Source organism: Rana temporaria, chromosome 3 (genome assembly GCF_905171775.1).
Source record: "Rana temporaria chromosome 3, aRanTem1.1, whole genome shotgun sequence".
Classification (NCBI taxonomy): Eukaryota; Metazoa; Chordata; class Amphibia; order Anura; family Ranidae; genus Rana; species Rana temporaria.
In genome coordinates, this window is record NC_053491.1 from 464,718,740 (window position 1) to 464,741,122 (window position 22,383).

The following is a 22,383-nucleotide window of genomic DNA, read 5'->3' on the forward strand; positions in this document are numbered from 1 at the left end:
CCAGGACGTCATATGACGTCCACCCGGATCGGTAGATGTCCATTGTGGACGTCATATGACAATGGGCCGGTATTGAAGTGGTTAAACAGGGTGTGGTGATGATGTCACAATCTCCACCTCATTCAATCAGAGAACACTTTTGCTTTCATTCACAAAAGGAGACGCGTCCTCTGCAATGGCGCCGCCGGTGCGGAAAGAGCGATCTCCTGCGTTCGACAAGCAGATTTGCCAGATTGTCAAAATCTGGTGAGGTTGTGTGAAAACAGTTCAAAATGTCAAAGCCGTTTTGTTTTTTTAATATATACACAGTATAGAGGTTGTTAAAGCACCCAACACACACACAAAAAAAAAGACAGCTCTCTCTCCAACAGAATGAAATAAAAAGTATAATTTATATGTACATCAGGAGGCAAAAGCTCACCATGAGAAAAACAGAACCACACTAGGCATTGCAAGTCAGGCAGCGCTATACGGAAAGCAATGTGTTGTAGCGTGTCTATTGAGTTATATACATGGTATACATCGGCAGCAAAGAAGAACAAAGGCGAGCAGTCAGGCGAGAGGACACTGGGACAGAGAGACTGACAAAAGGCTTTATAAAGCATCATCTTTGCTCATTCATATGGCGTCAGAGTGTAGTCACATGACAGGCAGACCCATTACTCCCAGCGGTCTGTGTCACCCTACGAGGGGAGGGACAGACTTTCTACTCCTGTCTGTCTCTTGCAAAAGGGGAGAAGGGAGATAAAGCTGTTTCTCCCGGCTATTTTGGTTGCTCCTCAGGGGCGGGATAAAAAAAAAAGTCTATAGTCCGATATCACCCCACCAAAAAACCGGACCGCTCAAGAAACCGTCGCTCTGAGCATTTTTAACACGATCGATCCTGATGGGAACGGACGCGGCAAAAAAAAGTTCTTTCCTCTTGGTCTCCAAGGGCCGGCCTAATCCATAGCCACTTCCCCTTTAAGTGCTTAACAAAATCTCCCGCACATCGGCAAATATGTTGAGATTAGGAGGGGGGGAGAGAAGCATCAATCGTCGATACAAATCACCTCCCCGGCTCTTCCTTCCTTTCTTTCCATCAAATCCATCTCTCGCTCTTTCTTCACTAAGATCGGCGGCCCATTCGAAGCTGAAAGATCAAAGAGGGAGAAAAAAACAAAAAAAAGAAAATAAATATAGTAAGGCAAGGAGCAAAATCATCACCAACATACACAGGGCCCCATACAGTCGTATGCAAAAGTTTAGGAACCCCTGACAATTTCCATGATTATCATTTATAAATATTTGGGTGTTTGGATCAGCAATTTTCATTTTGATCTATCACATAACTGAAGGACACCGTAATATTTCAGTAGTGAAATGAGGTTTATTGGATTAACAGAAAATGCGCAATATGCATCAAAATGAAGTTAGACAGGTGCATAAATTTGGGAACCCAAACAGAAAAATCACATCAATATTTAGTAGAGCAGAAATAACAGCCTCTAGACGCTTCCTATAGCCTGTAATGAGTGTCTGGATTCTGGATGAATGTATTTTGGACCATTCCTCCTTACAAAACATCTCCAGTTCAGTTAGGTTTGATGGTTGCCGAGCATGGACAGCCCGCTTCAAATCACCCCACAGATGTTCAATGATATTCAGGTCTGGGGACTGGGACGGCCATTCCAGAACATTGTACTTGTTCCTCTGCATAAATGCTGAGTAGATTTTGAGACGCGATTTGGGTCGTTGTCTTGTTGAAATATCCAGCCCCGGCGTAACTTCAACTTTGTGTCACGATCGCTACCGTGCCAAACAGACAGCGAGGCGTGGTCACGCCCCAAGTGGCTCTGGGTGGAATTGAACCCAGGACCTCTCCGTTGCTGCTCCAGTTCTTTGCCTCTGAGCCACTCCTCAGTTGGTATTCTGCTTGCTGTCCATTGATGTCTGGTTCTGAACTATGTGCTGATTGCCTGTCTTTGAATCTCCCTGCAATCTGCACCTGTTTATCCTGGTCCAGCTGAGGCAGGTTTCCTAATCAACCAGGGTATAAAGCCCTGCCTCACTATGAGGCAGGTGTCAGTTCATTGTTCTCTGATGGTCCTGTCTGTGCCAACGGTTCCTGTGGTTGTCTTCAGCTACAAGACTGACCCCGGCTTCTGACCCTTTTGGCTTATGTACCCTGGAATGCTGCTGTCTCCTGTCCTTTGACCCCAGCCTGTACTTTTGGATTTTCCCTGCCTTCTCCAGCCCTTGACCCACGGCTTGTGCCCCGGACTTGTCTTTGGTTCCTGTCTGCAACCCTGAACTTTCCGTCAGTAGTTACCTGACTCTCTCTGGAATCCTGGACCACGGCTATTCTTCAGCTAACCTTGGCAAATCCCTATCAAGCCCCCGTGCACAGACTCACAGCCCAGGTAGTGTCTTACCTTATTACTGTGGGCTGTGTGTATTTGTAAGGGTGAGCATACAAACCTGCAAAATGGACTCCACTCAAGGTAAGCCCTTACACTTTGTGACTGATTCCCCAACATTATTCTCAAGTATCTGCTGATATTGAGTGGAATCCATGCGACCCTCAACTTTACCCCAGATTCCCAGTACCGGCACTGGCCACACCGCCCCACAGCAAGATGGAACCTCCACCAAATTTTCCTGTGGGTAGCAAGTGTTTTTCTTGGAATGCCATGTTCTTTTGCCGCCATACATAACGCCCCTTGTTATGACCAAATAACTCAATCTTTGTTTCATCAGTCCACAGCACCTTATTCCAAAATGAAGCTGGCTTGTCCATATGTGCGTTTACAGACCTCAAGCGACTCCGTTTGTGGCGTGTGTGCAGAAAAGGCTTCTTTCCCATCACTTCCCATACTGCTTCTCCCTGTGCAAAGTGCGCGGAATTGTTGAAGGATGCACAGTGACACCCATCTGCAGCAAGTTGATGTTGTAGGTCTTTGGAGGGGGTCCGTGCGCTGTTTTTGACCGTTCTCACTATCCTTCGCTTTTGCCTCTCCAATATTTGATGTGCCTGACACTTCTGGCCTTACCAAGAACTGTGCCTGTGGTCTTCCATTTCCTCACTATGTTCCTCACAGTGGACACTGACCCCTTATATCTCTGCCATAACTTTTTGTAGCCTTCCCCTAAACCATTATATAGAACAATCTTTGTTTTCAGGTCATTTGAGAGTTGTTTTGAGGCCCCCCCCATGTTGCCACTCTTCAGAGGAGAGTCAAAAGAGAACAACTTGCAATTGGCCACCTTAAAGCGGGGGTTCACCCAAAAAACAAGTATATAACATTAGATTCAGTATACCTCAAACATGTACTGTATGCCGTTTTTTTGGGGGGGGGGGGTGTACATACGGTATTATCGGTATTTTCCTCCTGACTTCCGAGTACTCACTCCCGCGGGACTGGGCGTTCCTGTGCAGTGCCGCAATGTCATCTGGGACTTCGCCCATATGATTGACGTGCCTGAGAAAAACTCCCACCGGCGGATAAGGCGCGTCATGACTTTCCAAAAATAGCCGAACTGCGAGTCGGCTCTATATACGGCGCCTGCGCACCGACTAGGAGCCGTGTAGTGCTGACTGCGCAGGCGCCGTATAGAGCCGACTCGCAGTTTGGCTATTTTCGGAAAGTCATGACGCGCCTTTTCCGCCGGTGGGAGTTTTTCCCAGGCACGTCGATCATATGGGCGAAGTCCCAGATGACATTGCGGCACTGCACAGGAATGCCCAGTCCCGCGGGAGTGAGTACCCCGGAAGCCAGGAGAAAAATACCGATAATACCGTATGTACACCCCCCCCCCCCAAAAAAAAAATGGCATACTGTACATGTTTGAGGTATACTGAATCTAATGTTATATACTTGTTTTTTGGGTGAACCCCAGCTTTAAATGGCTTTTCTCATGATTGGATGCACCTGTCTATGAAGTTCAAGGCTTAATGAACTCACCAAACCAATTGTGTGTTCCAATTAATCAGTGCCAAGTAGTTACAGGTATTCAAAATCAACAAAATGACAAAGGTGCCCAAATTTATGCACCTGTCTAATTTAGTTTTGATGCATATTGCGCATTATCTGTTAATCCAATAAACCTCATTTCACTACCGAAATATTACTGTGTCCTTCAAAATGAAATTGCTGATCCAAACACCAAAATATTTATAAATGATAATCTTGGAAATTGTCAGGGGTTCCTAAACTTTTGCATACAACTGCAACTATTTTTTTTTGTACTTTGAGGGTGTTGGTCAGGACAGAAGTATGGGAGATACCATCACCAGAACAAAGGGTCACCTGGTAATTGCCTGGCCTCAATATTTGTAATCTTATCCACTTCCCGATTCGTAGGCCGTCATATGACATCCTGGACTTTGAGTGGAGATCTCTGGAGTGCATCCAGATATCTTTTGTTTTCAAAAGGTAAAAGCCATCATAGTGGCCGTTTAGCCGCTTGATTTCTTTTACAGGCGATGTACTTCTGCTGTGGGTCACAGGAGTCCCGTTCGTTCTGCACCCCTATGACCCACAGGAGAAGTACAGCCAAACAAGGTTTGGCTTTAAGTCTACTTTAAGTTTGCAAATTAGTCATGTAGGGCCAGATTCACAAAAGAATTACGCCGGCGTATCTATTGATATGCCGCGTAATTTTAAATTTCCCGCGTCGTATCTTTGTTTTGTATCTACAAAACATTATACGACTGCATCTGGGATCGATCCGACAGGCGTACGTCTTAGTACGCCGTCGGATCGTAGATGCATTTTTTTCCGCCGGCCGCTAGGTGGCGTTTCCGTTGAATTCCGCGTCGAGTATGCAAATTAGCTAGTTACGGCGATCCACAAACGTACGTCCGGCGCATTTTTTTATGTTTGCGCTCGGCTTTTTCTGGCGTATAGTTACCCCTGCTATTATGAGGCGTACTCAATGTTAAGTATGGCCGTCGTTCCAGCGTCAAATTTAGATTTTTTTATGTTGTTTGCGTAAGTCGTTCGCGAATACGGCTGTACGTCATTTACGTTTACGTCAAATCCAATACGTCCTTGCGACGTAATTTGGAGCAATGCACACTGGAATATTTTACGGACGACACATGCACCGTAAAAAAAAACGTAAAAAAAGCGGAGTCAAGTCAAATTTAAATAAAACACGCCCCCAACATCCCCATTTGAATTATGCGGCCTTACGTCGCAACACATACGTTACGCCGTCGTAAATAAGGGCGCAAGTTCTTCCTGAATACAGAACTTGCGCCCAAAGTTACAGCAGCGTAACGTATCGGGGGATACGTTACGCCAGCAGAAAGATCCGCTGATCTTTATGAATCTGGCCCATAGTTGTTCGTAAATTAACCAATGTATGCCAACGCTTGTAAACACATCGGCCCAGATTCACATACCTGGGCGCATAGTTATGCGGGCGTAGCGTGTGGAATATACGCTACGCCGACGTAGTGTAGAGTGGCGAGCACAGTATTCTCAAAATACTTGCTCCCAACTTTGCGCCGGCGTAACTTAAATCTGTCGGCGTAAGCCCGCCTAATTCAAAGTAGGTGGAGTGTGGGCGTGATGCATTTAAATGAACCGTGACCCCATGCAAATGAAAAGCCGAACGAACGGCGCATGCTCAGAATCACGTCGAACATACTCCCTAAGATACGACGGCTCAATGCCTACAACGTGAACGTAACCTACACCCAGCCCCATTCACGTACTACTACGTAAACGATGTAAAATACGACGGCTGTTTCGTCGTCCATACCTTTGCATGGGATGCGCCTCCTATAGGTGGAATAACTTTACGCCGGACGTACGCCTTACGTAAACGGCGTATATTACTGCGACGGGCGCAAGTACGTTCGTGAATTGGCGTATCTTGGTCATTTGCATATTGGACACGTAAATTAATGGAAGCGCCCCTTACGGCCAGCGTAAATATGCGCCCAAGATACAACGGCGTAGGAAACTTACGTCGGTCGGAGCCACATTTCAGGCGTATCTTGCATTAAGAATCAGGCACATAGATACGACGGCGCATCTGTGCACTTACGCGGCGTATCTAAAGATACGTCAGCGTAAGTGTTACCTGAATCCGGGCCATCATCTCCCCGTTCTGCCTAGGTGACACTGTCACCGTGTTTTCCTGTCATCGGGAACACAATCAGTGACGCGTCACAGCAAACCACCCCCCCCCCCCCCCTACAGCAAGAATCACTCCTTAGGGAACACTTAACCCCTACAGCGCCACCTAGAGGTTAACCCCTTCACTGCCAGTATCATTTTCTTTTCACAGTAACCAGTGCATTTTTATAGCACTGATCGCTGTAAAAATGACAACGGCCCCAAAAATGTGTCAAAAGTGTCCGCCATAATGTCGCAGTCACGATAAAAAATAAAAATTATCACAGATTGCCGCCATTACTAGTAACAAAAAAAAAATGCTATAAAACTATCCCCTATTTTGTAGGACGCTATAACTTTTGCGCAAACCGATCAATAAACGATTATTGCAATTTTTTTAACAAAAATATGTAGACTACATATCGGCCTTAACTGAGGAATTTTTTTTTTTTTTTATATATATTTTTCTGGGGATATTTATTATAGCAAAAAGTAAAAAATATTTTATAAGTAAAAAAGCATTTTTTGTTTATAGCGCAAAAAATAAAAAAACGCAGAGGTGATCAAATACCACCAAAATAAAGCTCTATTTGTGGGGAAAAAAAAAGGATTTTTGTACTCACCGTAAAATCCATTTCTCTGAGTTCATAGACGGACACAGCCTTCATTGACCTTAGGGTTATGCTTCTTCCTACCAGGAGATTTAAGCAGAATTCTACAGCACTTAAGGTGTTAAAAACTTTCCTTCATGCTGCTCCTCCCAGGGGGCGTGGCTCCCCCAGGCATAACCCACACCCTGCTTTAGCAGCCTCAGTTCGTAACAAGCAGTACAAACAAAGGAGGGGTGGGTGCTGTGTCCGTCTATGAACTCAGAGAAATGGATTTTACGGTGAGTACAAAAATCCTTTTTTCTCTTTCGTTCATAGACGGACACAGCCTTCATTGACCTTAGGGACGTCCCCAAGCAGTGTCAAAAAAATTCGAGGGGTGGGAAAAATAACACAGCAAAAACAGGTTACACCCCAAACAAAAACCGGAGTTACTCAACGGAGGAACTCCAACCTTAAACTGCCGCCTGTAACACCCTGCGGCCAAAGGAGGCATCAGAAGATGCACTCACATCCACCATATAAAACTTTGAAAAAGCGTGGACCGACGACCAGGTCGCAGCCTTACACACCAGTAACACAGAGGCTTGGTGTCGGAAAGCCCAAGAGGCCCCGATCGCCCTGGTCGAATGCGCCATGACCCGAAAGGGGGGCGCCCGCCCTTCAGGGCATAGGCCTGAAGCACAATCCGTCGGATCCACCTGGAAATGGTGGCCGACGAAACTGCCAGGCCCTTACTGGGACCGGACACAGACACGAACAGCGAGTCCGACATCCGGAACGGAGCTGTCGCCGACAAGTAAACTCGAAGGGCCCGAACCACATCCAAAGAATGTAAAGTGGCCTCCTTCGGGTTCTTCGGCTGAGGACACAAGGATGGAAGAACAATGTCCACATCCAAGTGAAAAGCCGAAACGACCTTAGGGAGAAAAACGGCTGCGGCCGCAGCACCACCTCATCCTTACGGATGACCAAGCAGGGAGCCTTGCAAGACAAGGCCACCAGAACAGACAGACACCCGTCTGATCGAGGTAATTGCTACCAGAAATAAAATCACCTTTTGTGACAATAAAACAAAAAACCTCCCGAATGTCCTCAAAGGGAGCATCCCGAAGCACTGAAAGGACTAAATTCAAGTCCCATGGGGGTAATGGAGGGCGCACCGGAGGGGCCACCTGCCAGACCCCCTGACCCAACGCACGCACCCAGGAGTGCTATGCCAAGGGTCGCTGCAAGTAAAAAAAACAGCCAGAGCAGAAATCTGGCTCCTAACCGTACGTAAGGCGAGAGCCTGAACCACTCCCTGCTGCAAAGACAGCAGAATCCTGTACACAACGCATGTACGAGAGTGCCAGTTCATCTCCCCACACACAGAGAAGTAGGTCTTCCATGTATGAGGAAAAAACCTACGTGAGGTAGACCTCCGTGCAGGCAGCACGGTAGAGACCACCGAGCCCAATAGGCCTCGGTCCTTAAGCCCCTGGCTCTCAACAGCCACGCCGCTAAGGCCGGTGGCTGTGAAACAGGGTGGAAGATTGGACCCTGTAACAGAAAATCAATTCCCAGGGGAAGACGCTAGGGGGCGTCTGCCAGCAGACGCACCTGGTCCGCGTACCAGAAGCGACGCGGCCAATCTGGGGCAATCAGGACCGATAGAATCCCTACAGCTTCTACTCTGCGCAGCAGGCGAGGAAGAAGCTTCCGAGGAGGGAAGGTGTAAAGTAGGCGACAGCGACCCCAAGGAGCCACCAACGCGCCTGACGCGTCCGCCCACGGGTCCTTAAACCTGGCCACGAACCGTGGCACCTACCGATATAGAGACGGGACGCTAGAAGGTCCACGTCCGGAGTGCCCCACTTTCGGCACAGACCCCGAAACACCTGCGGGTGGAGAGACCACTCTCCTTGGCCCAGTGCAGTGCGACTTAGGTAGTCGGCTAGCCAATTCCGTATTCCCGGAATGTACCCGGCCGATAGAGCCGGAACGGACCCTTCGGCCCACCGAAAGGATGCGCGCGACCCCCGTCGCTGCAACAGAACTCCGTGTGCCTCCCTGATGATCAACCTACGCCACGGACGTGGTGTTATCGGACAGGATCCTGACCGGTCGGCCCTGTAGATCCAGGGACCACCTGGTAAGGCAAAGCTTGATTGCTCGGAGCTCCAGAACGTTGATCAGTAGGCAGGACTCCACCTGAGTCCAGTGCCCCTGGGCTGACTGGGTGCCCCAAGCGCCCCTCCCCAACCGGAGAGGCTGGCATCCGTCGTGACCACTGTCCAGTGGCCTGCAGAAAAATGACTTTCCGGCCCGAAGCACCGGAAACGCCAGCCACCATACCAGGGGAGACATGATCAGATGACTCAACTGAATCTGGTAATCCAGAGATGACGGAAGCTAGTCCCATCGTGACAGCAGTTCCCTCCGTAGTACCCTGGCGTGGAATTGGGCATACAGAACCGCCTCGAAAGAGGCTACCAACTGACCCAGAACCTTCCTGCAGAATCGCAGAGATGACCGCTTCTGGGTCGGCAACTGCTGCACAGCAGATAGCAGAGTCTGAAGTTTTTCCGCTAGGAGAAAAACACTCCCGCCCCGGAGGAATCCAGGACCAGTCTCAGGTATCCCTGAGACGGAATCAACCCTGATTTCAGGACAATCCAGAAACCAGCCGAACACTCGGAGAGCCTGACACGTGATAGACACGGCTCCACCAATGCAGAGCTCGAAGAAGCTCGTAGGAGAATGTCGTCCAGACATCCCATGATAACAAACCCCCGCTGTCACAGCCGGGCCAGTATCGGTACGAGCACCTTGGCGAAAACCCGCCGAATGGGAAGGACACCATTGAAAATGGTCCCCCCCGACCGCAAAGCACAGAATCTCTGGTGGTTTGAGGATATGCAGGTACACATTCATGACATCCAAGGATGCCAGAAAAACCTGACAAAACAAAACGAGGGACTTGAGGCCCAGGATCGACCGGGCCCCATCCTCCATGGGGACACAAACAGAATGGAGTAAAACCCCGAGACCGTTCCAACGAGGGAACTGGCACAATCACTCCCCTGACCAGAAGATCCTGGACAGCCCCTGACGGAGTCAACCGGCGAACCGGAGGAGGCCAGAAGCCGGAGGGAAAAAACCTGTTTGGCAGACAAGAGAGAAACTCAATCTTGTACCCCAAGGAAAACACTTCGCAATGCAAAGCCAGTCTCCCACCCGAGACACGGGCGGGAGCAGACCTTCAGGCGGAAGCAGGTATGTCCGCAGACTTGTTAGGCATGCGGTATCCGGTGCGCTGCTACCCCGCAGCGGGGATTCAAGCACCATGTAGACCTACCCCCACCGCACAGGGCGAGCGAAAAAACGCTCGGAGGTAGGCAAGGAGGGTCCTTGCACAGGGCGAGGTCCCTAGCCCTTCCCAAACCGTGGGAACAGCATGCGCTTACCACCTGTGGCATCCTCAATGATGCCAGTCAGGGAAGACCCAAAAGGACCGTTCACCCTTAACGGTGATCACCAAGGCCACCTTAGAGGTCCTTCTTCCAGCTCCTGCAGCAGGAGCTTCGCCCTTTTAGTCGGGGCCTGCCAGGGCCCCGGCCAGAGCCGGCCTCACCGCCGAACCCACCACCGTGAATAGGGAGCGGGCCACGGCCTCCACTCTCCTATCAGCGGGATCCTGAAATGCAGGAGCCCCTTCCACAGGCAATGTGGTGGCCTTGCGCAGTCTGGACACAGGGGGGTCCACTGGCGGAGGAGAGACCTACTTTTTTTTTTTTTTTTTTTTTTTTAAAGCCCCCCTCAAGGGGGTAACGGGTTGCAAAGTTTTTTGACAAACTTTTTGCGGTGCATCCCATTCCTTGTATAACATATAGTCCAAATAAGGAACACAAGGAAACACTTCAGCGGTGCGTGGTAGTCTGCTGGTACTGACACGGAGGTGTCTCCGCCACATCCTCAATTTTTAGAGCCTCACGCACCGCAGAAACAAGAGCTCCAACAAATTCTTGCCAGCAACTGACTGCAGCAGAGTCATCCTCACTATCCATAAGGGTTAAAACCCGCAGCCTCTGACATAACAGAACCAGAAAAAAACAGCGATTCTGTGTCATCCCCAGAAGCAGGCTTCAGGGAGGGGGCGCTTTTTTACCCCCCATCCGGGCACTAGCTGCTTCAAACCTGGCAAGAAACCCAGGACAGCCAACATAACAGATGTGGCAGGGGGAGGGGCGTTAAGGGTTAACTCAGGCATAGCTTGAGTTCCATAGTGTCAGCGCTGAGTCACTCACCCTGCAAGGCAGGACAAAAAAACCCCACTGGTCACCTCCTTGCTGCTATTGCAGAGCATGGGGGCCCCCGGTATTCACCACCCCACCCAGCTGCAGAGGGAGCTGAAAAACCTCAGGTGTGCTCTGATGTGCTGACTGTGATGTGTATTCACCTCATGGAAGATTCACAGCACTAAAACTGTAACAGCACTAAAACTGACCAGAGGCTGTGCCGAGTCATCTCAGGGAAGAATCACATCGTTACCAAGGAGATTTCCAAGACGGCCGCTGTCTGAGGTAAAAATTACCTCATAGAACACAGCAGCACTGACTGCTTTGTCTGTTACCTCAGAAAAGAATCACAGCGTTACCAAGGAGATTTCCAAGACGGCCGCTGTCTGAGGTAAAAATTACCTCATAGAACACAGCAGCACTGACTGCTTTGTTACCTCAGAAAAGAATCACAGCGTTACCAAGGAGATTTCCAAGACGGCCGCTGTCTGAGGTAAAAATTACCTCATAGAACACAGCAGCACTGACTGCTTTGTTACCTCAGAAAAGAATCACAGCGTTACCAAGGAGATTTCCAAGACGGCCGCTGTCTGAGGTAAAAATTACCTCATAGAACACAGCAGCACTGACTGCTTTGTTACCTCAGAAAAGAATCACAGCGTTACCAAGGAGATTTCCAAGACGGCCGCTGTCTGAGGTAAAAATTACCTCATAGAACACAGCAGCACACAGCAGCACCCCCCAGAGTAACAACACAGTCCCCCTAACAACACACGGGCCCCGGTGGTAACAAAGAAAACCCAGGAGGCCCCCCTTCACAGCCACTACCCAGTCAGGGGAAGGAGGGAGAGGAAGGGGAGAGAGGAAAGCAGGGCGGACCCTCAGTCGACCTCCCCAGGGAAACCACCAGCCAGACCACTTACCTGAGTAAGGGGCCACTACTTACCTGTCCTGCGACTACCCGGCTGGAGGTATCCCAGACAGAACCAACGTCCGTAAACGGCATGGCTGTCGGCCAGACACACTGTGACAAAGCCATAGAGACCGGTCATATGTGTGCCCTAGAACCGAAGTTCCCCGGCCGCCCCTGGAGCAATGGGGCCTGTCGTGGACGTCCCAAAGCTGAGCTGAGGGCCGGCACACGCTCGAAGGCCGAACATGGGGGGACTACAAGGGTCGAGGACCCAGCCTGTCACCCAGTCGGCTGTTGATAGAAGAATCGCAGGATTCAAAAATGCAGGAACAAAATAATAAAAAAAGCGAGAAAAATCGCCAGAAAAAAACTCCAGAGTCCAGGAACTCCAGAGATAGCCTTGACCTCCTGTCGTTAGGCAGAAAACAAACTGAGGCTGCTAAAGCAGGGTGTGGGTTATGCCTGGGGGAGCCACGCCCCCTGGGAGGAGCAGCATGAAGGAAAGTTTTTAACACCTTAAGTGCTGTAGAATTCTGCCTAAATCTCCTGGTAGGAAGAAGCATAACCCTAAGGTCAATGAAGGCTGTGTCCGTCTATGAACGAAAGAGAAAAGATGTCAATTTTGTTTGCAAAACAAGTCGCACGACCGCGCAATTGTCAGTTAAAGCGACGCAGTGCCGAATCGCAAAAAGTGGCCTGGTCCTTTAGCTACAAAATGGTCCGGGGCTTAAGTGGTTAATCAGAAGTTCTAAAAACTGACATTTTAGCTTTGGGACAGGTACCAGTGAGCTGAACCACAAATTGCCTTCTAGATCTGTGTACCTGAGCTACGTGGTCCGGCTATCTGCTATACTGTATGTCAGGGGTGCCCAACCAGTGGCCCGGGGAGCCACATGTGGCCCGCGGAGCCCTCTGATGTGGCCCGCGACCTCCTGCTCTGGGATGGAATACAATAGAATAAAATACTGTTATTAAAAGGTAAGTCTATTACTAAAATCACAGTGGATATTTGGGCATCTCTGTTCTGCAGTGGTTACTGGACTGCTTTCAAACTGATCCACAGGTGCAGAGAAGTTACCTGCACTGAGCCATAGACTTCTATTACCTGCGAGTTTGGTGAGCTTTCTGAAAGTGCACCACACCTACAGAATATAATAATAGAAGTCTATGGCAAAGTGCAGCTAACCTGCAGGAAAGCCACAGGTGAAGTGTGCTGCCGCCGTGATGCGGGTTAACAACAGTGCATCAGTGTGAAAGCAGCCTTAGGAGAGGAAGATGCACCATATATATTTCAGTATAAGCCAACCCGAATATAAGCCGAGGCACCTAAACAGATATGCCCAAATATCCACTGTGATTTTAGTAATAGACTTACCTTTTAATAACAGTATTCTATTCTATTTTATTCCAACCCAGAGCAGGAGTTCGCGGGCAAAAAAATGGGAAAACGCATTGACTCGAGTATAAGCCTAGGGTGTCCATCTGCCTGCCTCACTTTGCCTCACTGTGCCCATGCCTCACTTTGCCTCACTGTGCCCATGACTAGACTGACGTTTAACATGGGAGTCTATGGAAGGGGTGCCCGGCTTTGAAAAATCTGTGCTCCCCGGTCGTAGGTCCCCTGGACAACAAACTTTGCACACTTGTAGAGGAAGAGTGAGGCTACATGTGTGCCAAGCTCCGAGTCCAGAGGACCTAAGACCGGCTAGTACCAGGTCCCCAAATTCACCGGAGAAATTACAGTTTTAAAATGGAAGTCTATTGAAGGGGTGCCCGGCTCTGAAAAAAAAAAAAAAAAAAAAAAAAAATCGATGCTCCCCGGCCATAGGTCCCCCAGACAAACTTTGCACACTTAGAGGAGAAATGGGGCTACATGTGTGCCAAGTTCTGGGTCCAGGGGACCTACGATCGGCCGGTACCGGGTCCCCAAAGTCACCGGAGAAATTACCATTTAACATAGGCGTCGATGGAAGGGGTGCCCGGCTTTGAAAAATCGGTGCTCCCCGGCCGTAGGTCCCCCAGACAACAAATTTTGCACACTTGTAGAGGAGAAATGGGGCTACATGTGTGCCAAGTTCCGGGTCCAGAGGACCAACAACCGGCTGGTACTGGGTCCCCAAATTCACCAGAGAAATTACCATTTTAAAATGGGAGTCTATGGAAGGGGTGCCCGGCTTAAAAAAAAAAAAAAAAAAAAAAAAAAAAAAAAAAAAAAAAAAAAAAAAATTGGTGCTCCCCGGCCAGTACCGGGTCCCCAAAGTCCAGGTGATCAGGCGCAAAAAAGGTGACTCGAGTATAAGCCGAGGGGGGCATTTTCAGCACAAAAAAAAAAAATGTGCTGAAAAACTCGGCTTATACGCAAGTATATACTGTAAGTGGACTTGTGTCCGTTTATAAACACCTACCTCCAATCCGCAAAAAAAAAAAATATATTTTTTATATATATATACCGTATTTATCGGCGTATAACGCGCACTTTTTCCCCCTTAAAATCAGGGGGAAATCGTGGGTGCGCGTTATACGCCGATGTCATGTTCGTTTACCAGTGGAGGGGGCGGAGATTGGGCGGGAGTGTCGTTCCGGCCGTCCCACCTCGCATTGGACAGCCCGCCGGCTTACTAAGAATATTTACAAAATATTCCCTTCTCTCCTCTTCTTGCTCCTCCTCCCCCCTCCGAGTGTAGCTTCAGATTGGAGGAGGAGGAGAGGAGGAGGAGACTTATCATGTGCTGGGATCTGTTTCTAATATCATGTGCTGGGATCTGTTTCTACTATCATGTGCTGGGATCTGTTTCTACTATCATGTGCTGGAATCTGTGTGTAATATCAGGCGCTGGGATCTGTGTGTCATATGTGCTGGGATCTGTGTGTCATATGTGCTGGGATCTGTGTAATGTGCAGAGGGGCTTTGGAATATAAAAGGGGCTGTTGAAAGTTTTTTCCTAAAACTTCCCTCCTAAAATTAGGGTGCGCGTTATACGCCGGTGCGCGTTATACGCCGATAAATACGGTATATATATATATATATATATATATATATATATATATATATATATATATACACATACATACATACACATATACATCGTATTTTCCGGCGTATAAGACGACTTAAAATCTTCTTAAAAGTCGGGGGTCGTCTTCTACGCCGGTAACCTAACATCCCTTACCTTATCCTAAGACATGCAGAATCGCGGCCGTCCATTTTTCAAAGCCGCGCCTCCTAGTTCTTCTGTTCCGTGATAGGCAGAACACTCAGCTTCCCAGGAGGCACTGTGTATAGTGTCCGCCTATCACGGAGGCATGTCATAAGGGAACAGTGAATCTGGCATGTAATGGGGCACAGTGAGGCATGTAGTGGCACAGTCTGGCATGTAATTGTGGCACGGTGAGGCGAGGCATGACTAGTAGGAAGGGGGTAGTCTTATACGGCGAGTATATCCCAAAACCAACATTTTAGCTGGAAAATTAGGGGGTTGTCTTATACGCCAGAAAATACGGTATAAATAATATATATATATATACATACATATACACACACACACACACACACATATATTAGAGTGGGCTCTATAGAGCCAAGTGGGCTGCCATCCACCCACTTCGCTCATTGTGGCCCGCGACTGGTTACCAAGTCGCTTAAGTAGCCCTTGCTCTTCAAAAGATTGGGCACCCCTGCTGTATTTAAAGGACTTCATTATTCTGCATTTCAGCCGCAAAGTTTGCACAATTTTCTTCATAAAATAGACTTTTGGTGTCAATGTGTTGATCCATGTTAGAACGCCTTTAGTTAATTATATCCTCTCTACCATTGCGATACTCTGCCAATAATATACAGTTATGATAAAACTGCATGCATTATACTTCAATGAACTTATAAATGTAGACCCAACAGAGAAAAAATAAATAAACTGGGAGAGAGAAGGCCACACTTACCTGGCAGGAAGGATCCCAAAGACAATTGGTTATAACCTGCCCCTGGGTGTGGGGCGGTGGGTGGAGTGCTTGGGAAATGCCCCCCAAAAAAAGGCGGAGTGGCATAAGGACCAGGAGGGAACACCTGAGAGGACAGAGACAATTTATTTAAATAGGCATACAGATGTCTCCAAAATGCATTTTTGGGTTACATTGGCAAAAGTGTTTTTTTTTTTTTAAACAAAGTGGTTCTAGTTTATATTTGTAGAGTTGCAACACTTTTAACTGCCCTCAATACCCGCCCCCTGGTCTCTCACCGGATGGGTTGAGCTCTCATTCCCCTTGTTGGCGAGCCGGCTCAGGATGCTGCGTTCAGACATCTGCAGTCTGGCTGCGATGGGCGGAATGCGGGCGAGCGAGGCCGGCAAGCGGGTCACGTCTGCTTTCATGTCGCTCAATAGTTCCTCCAGCTGGTTCAACACTGAATGGAAGGAAGAGAACTGAGACACTTGTTTTTCCTTCCCATTTCTTGTATACATCGTCTCCCTAAAGAAGAACCCTCTGTATGACCCTTCTACCATAGAAATGTTTTCTGTACATACACTAGATTGTCAAAAGTATTGTGACGCCCATGGGGGCAGATCCACAGACTGAGTACGCCGGCGTACTTTCAAATTTCCCACGTCGTATCGTTGTTTTGAATCCTCAAAACAAGATACGACGGCATCTGGGTTAGATCCGACAGGTGTACGTCTTCGTACGTCTTCGGATCTAAGATGCAATTCTTCAGCGTCCGCTGGGTGGCGTTCACGTCGTTTTCCGCGTCGAGTATGCAAATTAGCTATTTCCGACGATCCACGAACGTACGAGCGGCCGGCGCATTCCTTTACGTCGTCTCTAGTCGGCTTTTTTTCGGCATATAGTTAAAGCTGCTATTTGGTGGCGTACGCAATGTTAAGTATGGCCGTCGTTCCCGCGTATAATTTTAATTTTTTTTTTGTTTGCGTAAGTCGTTCGTGAATGGGGCTGGACGTAATTTACGTCCACGTCAAAACCAATGACGTCCTTGCGACGTCATTTAGCACAATGCACGGCGGGAAAATTTAGGGACGGCTCATGCACAGTTCGTTCGGCGCGGGGACGCGCTTCATTTAAATGAAACACGCCCCCTACTCGCCGCATTTGAATTGCGCGCCATCACGCCGCAATAGATAGACTACGCCGCCGTAACTTACGGCGCGAATTCTTTGGGGATTCAAAGCTGCCAAAAGATTCGAAGCTGCCCCATGAACGTTAATAGTATCCAAGTCTTATTCCGTAGGGTTCAATATTGAGTCGGCCCGCCCTTTGCAGCTATAACAGCTTCACCTCTTCTGGGAAGGCTGTCCACAAGGCTTAGGAGTGTGTCTATGGGAATGTTTGGCCATTCTTCTAGAAGTGCATTTGTGAGGTCTGGCACTGATGTTGGACAAGAAGGCCTGGCTCGCAGTCTCCGCTCTAATCCAGTCAAGTTCCTTCACCCCAAACTTTCTCATCCATGTCTTTATGGTCCTTGCTTTGTGCTCTGGTCCAAAACATTTGGTGGAGGGGGGGGTTATGATGCGAGGTTGTTTTTCAGGGGTTGGCCCCTTAGTTGCAGTGAAGGGAACTCTTAAGGCTTTAGCATACCAAGACAGTTTGGACAATTTGATGCTCCCAACTTTATGGGAACAGTTTGGGGACGGTCCCTTCCTGTTCCAACATGACTGCACACCAGTGCACAAAGCAAGGTCCATAAAGACATGGATGAGAAAGTTTGGGGTGGAGAAACTTGACTGTTCTGCACAGAGTCCTGACGTCAACCCTTTGGAATGAATTAGAGCATAGACTGAGCCAGGCCTTCTCGTCCAACATCAGTGCCTGACCTCACAAATGCTCTTCTGGAAGAATGGTCAAACATTCTCATAAACACACTCCTAAACCTTGTGGACGGCCTTCCCAGAAGAGTTGAAGCTGTTATAGCTGCAAAGGGCGGGGCCAACTCAATATTGAACCCAACGGACTATTTATTTTTTTAAATCCACTTTATTTTTTTTATTTTCTTATTTCATACATAAATATGCCTATTCGGCATCCGTTGCATTTCAATTGACATATATTATACAACATTTTTACATTCCTATAATATTCCAATATACGTCTCTATTATTATTATTCAGGTACTTATATAGCGCCGTCAATTTACGCAGCGCTTTACATATACAATGTACATTCACATCCGTCCCTACCCTCAAGGAGCTTACAATCTAAGGTCCCTAACTCACATTTATATACTAAGGCCAATTTAGGCAGAAGCCAATTAACCTATCAGCATGTCTTTGGAGTGTGTGAGGAAATCGGAGGAAGACTGGGATGCCATTAAAGTTCATGTGCGTGTAAAGGCAGGCGTCCCAATACTTTAGACAATATAGTGTATATGCACCTTATGTTAAGAGCTCCTGTGGGCACCAAGGGCCAGATTCACAGAATAGATATGACGGCGTATCTCCTGATACGACGGCGTATCTCTTGTCCTATCTATGCGGCTGATTCATAGAATCAGTTACGCATAGCTAGCCCTAAGATCCGACAGGTGTAATTGACTTACACCGTCGGATCTTAGGATGCAGTACCTCGGCCGCCGCTGGGTGGAGTTCGCGTCGTTTTCCAGCGTCGGGTATGCAAATTAGCAGTTACGGCGATCCACGAAGGTTTTCGCGTTCGTTACGTCGGCGCAAGTCTTTTTTTCCCGTCCCTAGTTAGCTGTGCTATTAACATGGTGTAAAATTACTCCACCATGTTAAAGTATGGCCGTCGTTCCCGCGTCGATTTAGAATTTTTTTTTTTCCGGCGTAAGTACGTTACGCACGTCGCGATTCACAGACACGTTGCGCCGCCGTAATTTCGCGCAAAGCACGTCGGGAAAATTGCGAACGGAGCATGCGCAGAACGTCCGGCGCGGGAGCGCGCCTAATTTAAATGGTACACGCCCCATTTGAATTGGGCGGGCTTGCGCTGGACGGGTTTACGTTACACCGCCGCAAGTTTACAGGTAAGTGCTTTGAGAATCAGGCACTTACACTGAAAACTTGCGGCGGTGTAACGTAAACGGGTTACGTTGCGCCGCCGCAATTGTACCTGAATCTGGCCCCAAAACTTTAGTTCTTTAAGAGTTTAGCTCTGTTAAATATAGAACTCGGTCATAAACAGCAGCAATGAAAACCTTATAGGAGGTTCAAACCCTACCCACTCAGCCAAAAAAAAAAAAGGTTTTGGTTGGAGCTTCTCATGTGTGCATCCTCTCTTTTCTTTTTTTTATGCATTTTGTTTTTACAACACTTAAATTGCTGTGTTATAATTAGGATGCAAAAAGTCGGAGTATTTCTTTGAAAATTCAATGGTGGCGCACAGATTTTATGGGCCGTGTTACACTATACAGCACAGAGATGACCGATTCTCTTTAAAACGCCCATATCTTCTTCTTTTTCTCTTACCTTTATGAAGAACAGCATTGGCTGGCTTGTTCCCCGCCAGGGACTCTTTGGACAGGTGCTGATGGCTCTCTGCCAGACACTCCACCTCCGAGAAGCGGGCATTAAGAGCCATGGCTGGGTGAGACGGATCTTGCGTCATGTTCAGGTAGGCCGCACGGCGCAGTTGCTCCTCGATCACCAAAGCCTGTTCCAGGAGCTAGTGGGCGAGAAGGACAATGCTCTTATGTGAGACTGAATATTACCTGGAATAGCCCTAAAAAAAGTCTATTGATTGGATTGATTACAAGCGGACCTTGTCCTGTAAATGCTCTAATGCACCTATTGGCTAGAAGTGGTCTACTCCCATAAAGGCTCCAGCTATCCAGGACAGGTGTTGAAAAATTGACCCTCACCTATTATACTGCGGACAACTCTAAAATATTGGATTTCCCCCTCACTTCCTCTGTGAAGATGGCAACCCAAACAAATAGAGGTAGTTACGCACTTCCATATCGGGCACTTACGCACCTTCCTGCCCAAGCCAATTTTCAGCTTTCAGCGCTGTCGCAATTTGAATAACAATCGCGCGGTCATGCTACACTGTACCCAAATGAAATTTTTATCATTTTGTTCCCACAAATAGAGCTTTCTTTTGGTGGTAATTGATCACCTCTGCGATTTTAATTTTCTTGCGCAACAACTAAAAAAAAGACCGAAATTTTTGAAAAAAAAAACGTTTTTATTTTTTTCTGTAATTTTTCTTTTGTAAATAAGTACGTTTTCTTCAATTATGGGCACTGATATGGCGGCACTGATGGGCACCGATGAGGTGGCACTGATGGGCACTCATAGGCGGCACTGATGGGCACTAAGAGGTGGCACTGATGGACACTGAGGGGTGGCACTGATGGCATTGCTGGGCATCATTTCAGTCAGTGCCCATGTTGCCAGTCAGTGCCCATTTGTGGGCACTGATTGGCATCAATTGTGTTAAAAAAAAAAATAGTCACAATTGTGTGCTATATTGAGCACCGGGGGGCACTCCCTGGTGGTCCAGTGTTAACATCCGAGGAGGGGCTGCGCTGATAAACAATCAGCGCGGGCCCCCCCCCCCCCCGTCAGGAGAGCCGCCGATCGGTACTCGTGTCAGACGCAAGTGAGGAAGAGCCGATCAACGTCTCTTCCTGTTTACATCGTGATCAGCCGTGGTTGGACACGGCTGATCACGTGGTAAAGAGCCTCCGGCGGAGGCTCTTTACCGAGATCGGAGATGAAGGGTGTCAGACTGACACCCCGCATCACCGATCGCCGCGTCCCCCCACGGGCGTGCCCCCGGCATGAAATCCTACAGGACCTCAATAGACGTCCAGTAAGGATTTCACAACCACTTCCCAGACGTCAATTGACTATTGACCGGGCGGGAAGTGGTTAATCTCCCTAGAGGGGACACAGACAGGATTAGGATTTTTAGTTTACCTGTAAATGCCATTTGGAAGTACATCACAGGACATGGGAATTTTTCATATTTATGACTACTTTGGGTTATGCTGCCACTTTTAGGTGAATGGACACTGACCAAAAAAAAAGAAGAAGAGATAGGCTTCCGCGCACAGGTAGAATAGCCCAAGCAAAAATGAGGGTCAGCAAAGGAAAGAACATCCCCCCCAAAAAACTTGGAGAAGCTCAGTAAGCAGCCTTACAAAGTTAAACAGAAGCTTGATGCTTAATGGCCCAGTAGGCCACCGACACTCCTGGTGGACTAGGAAGGGAGGAATATTTTCTAATACTATAGGCCTAATCGCTCTCTTCGTTCTTCTCAAGACCTCCTGCTCTCTAGCTCTCTCATCACCTCCTCCCATGCTCGTCTACAGGACTTTTCCAGAGCCTCTCCAAGCCTATGGAACTCCTTACCCCAAACTATCCGTCTATCTCCTTCTCTTTCAGCTTTTCGAGGATCCCTGAAAACCCTCCTCTTCAGAGAAGCCTATCCTACCCACATCTAACAACTGTATTTTAACTTTGCCCACCTGATCACCCCCCACATCTACTACCCTCTGTTCCACTTCACCCTCCCTTCTAGATTGTAAGCTCTAACGAGCAGGGCCCTCTGATCATTCCTGTATTAAATTGTACTGTAATTATAATGTCTTCCCTGATGTTGTAAAGCGCTGCGTAAACTGTTGGCGCTATATAAATCCTGTATAATAATAATAATAGGCCTGAGAAGGGAGCCGACATAGATAGACCTAGAAACAGTGGATAGAGAAGCAGCGTAACCTTTGCAAGGACCCTCAGAGAGAACAAACAGGAGGATCAAAACTATTGAAATGAAGTTGTAGACTTCAGATAAATAGGCAGCTCAAAACAACTTCCAAAAGCACCTTCTTGGGATGTTCAGGATTAAGACAAAAAGACCACCTTCAATACAGTGCCTTGAAAAAGTATTCATACCCCTTGATATTTCCACATTTTCTCATGTTACAACCGAAAACATAAAAAGTATTTTATTTGGATTTTTTGTGATAGACCAACACAAAGTGGCACATAATTGTGAAGTGGAAGAAAAATGAAAAATGGTTTACAAAGTTTTTTTTACAAATAAACATGTGAAAAATGTGGGGGGCCCCCCTGAGTCAATACTTTGTAGAACCTCCTTTCTCTGCAATTTTAAGTCTTTCCGGGGATGTCTCTACCAGCTTTGCACATCTAGAGAGTGAAATGTTTGCCCATTCTTCTTTGTAAAATATCTCAAGCTTTGTCAGATTGGATGGAGAGCGTCTGTGATCAGCAATTTTCAAGTCTTGCCACAGATTCTCAATTGGATTTAGGTCTGGACTATGACTGGGCTATTCTAACACATGAATATGCTTTGATCCAAACCATTCCATTGTAGCTCTGTAGGGTCGTTGTCCTGCTGGAAGGGGAACTTTTACCCCAATCTCAAGTCTTTTGCAGACTCTAGCAGGTTTTTTTCTAAGATTGTCCTGTATTTGGCTCCATCCATCTTCCCATCAACTCTGACCAGCTTCCCTGTCCCTGCTGAAGAAAAGCATCCCCACAACATGA

The 22,383-nt window shown here is 47.8% G+C and overlaps 1 protein-coding gene across 7 annotated transcripts in view; it reads right to left on the reverse strand.

The window, feature by feature from the left end:
* Positions 1 to 368: 368 nt before the first annotated feature.
* Positions 369 to 22,383, reverse strand: part of CHD3 (chromodomain helicase DNA binding protein 3) — a 155,820-nt gene continuing 133,805 nt past the window's right edge. For all 7 annotated transcript variants that reach the window (XM_040346821.1, XM_040346816.1, XM_040346817.1 and 4 more), the window contains 4 exons: positions 19,339 to 19,534; positions 16,144 to 16,307; positions 15,848 to 15,971; positions 369 to 1,132 (listed from right to left, as the gene is read on the reverse strand). In XM_040346821.1, the coding sequence (XP_040202755.1) occupies positions 1,032 to 1,132; positions 15,848 to 15,971; positions 16,144 to 16,307; positions 19,339 to 19,534 (585 nt within the window). In that variant the 3' untranslated portion in view covers positions 369 to 1,031. The remainder of the gene's footprint in view (positions 1,133 to 15,847; positions 15,972 to 16,143; positions 16,308 to 19,338; positions 19,535 to 22,383) is intronic.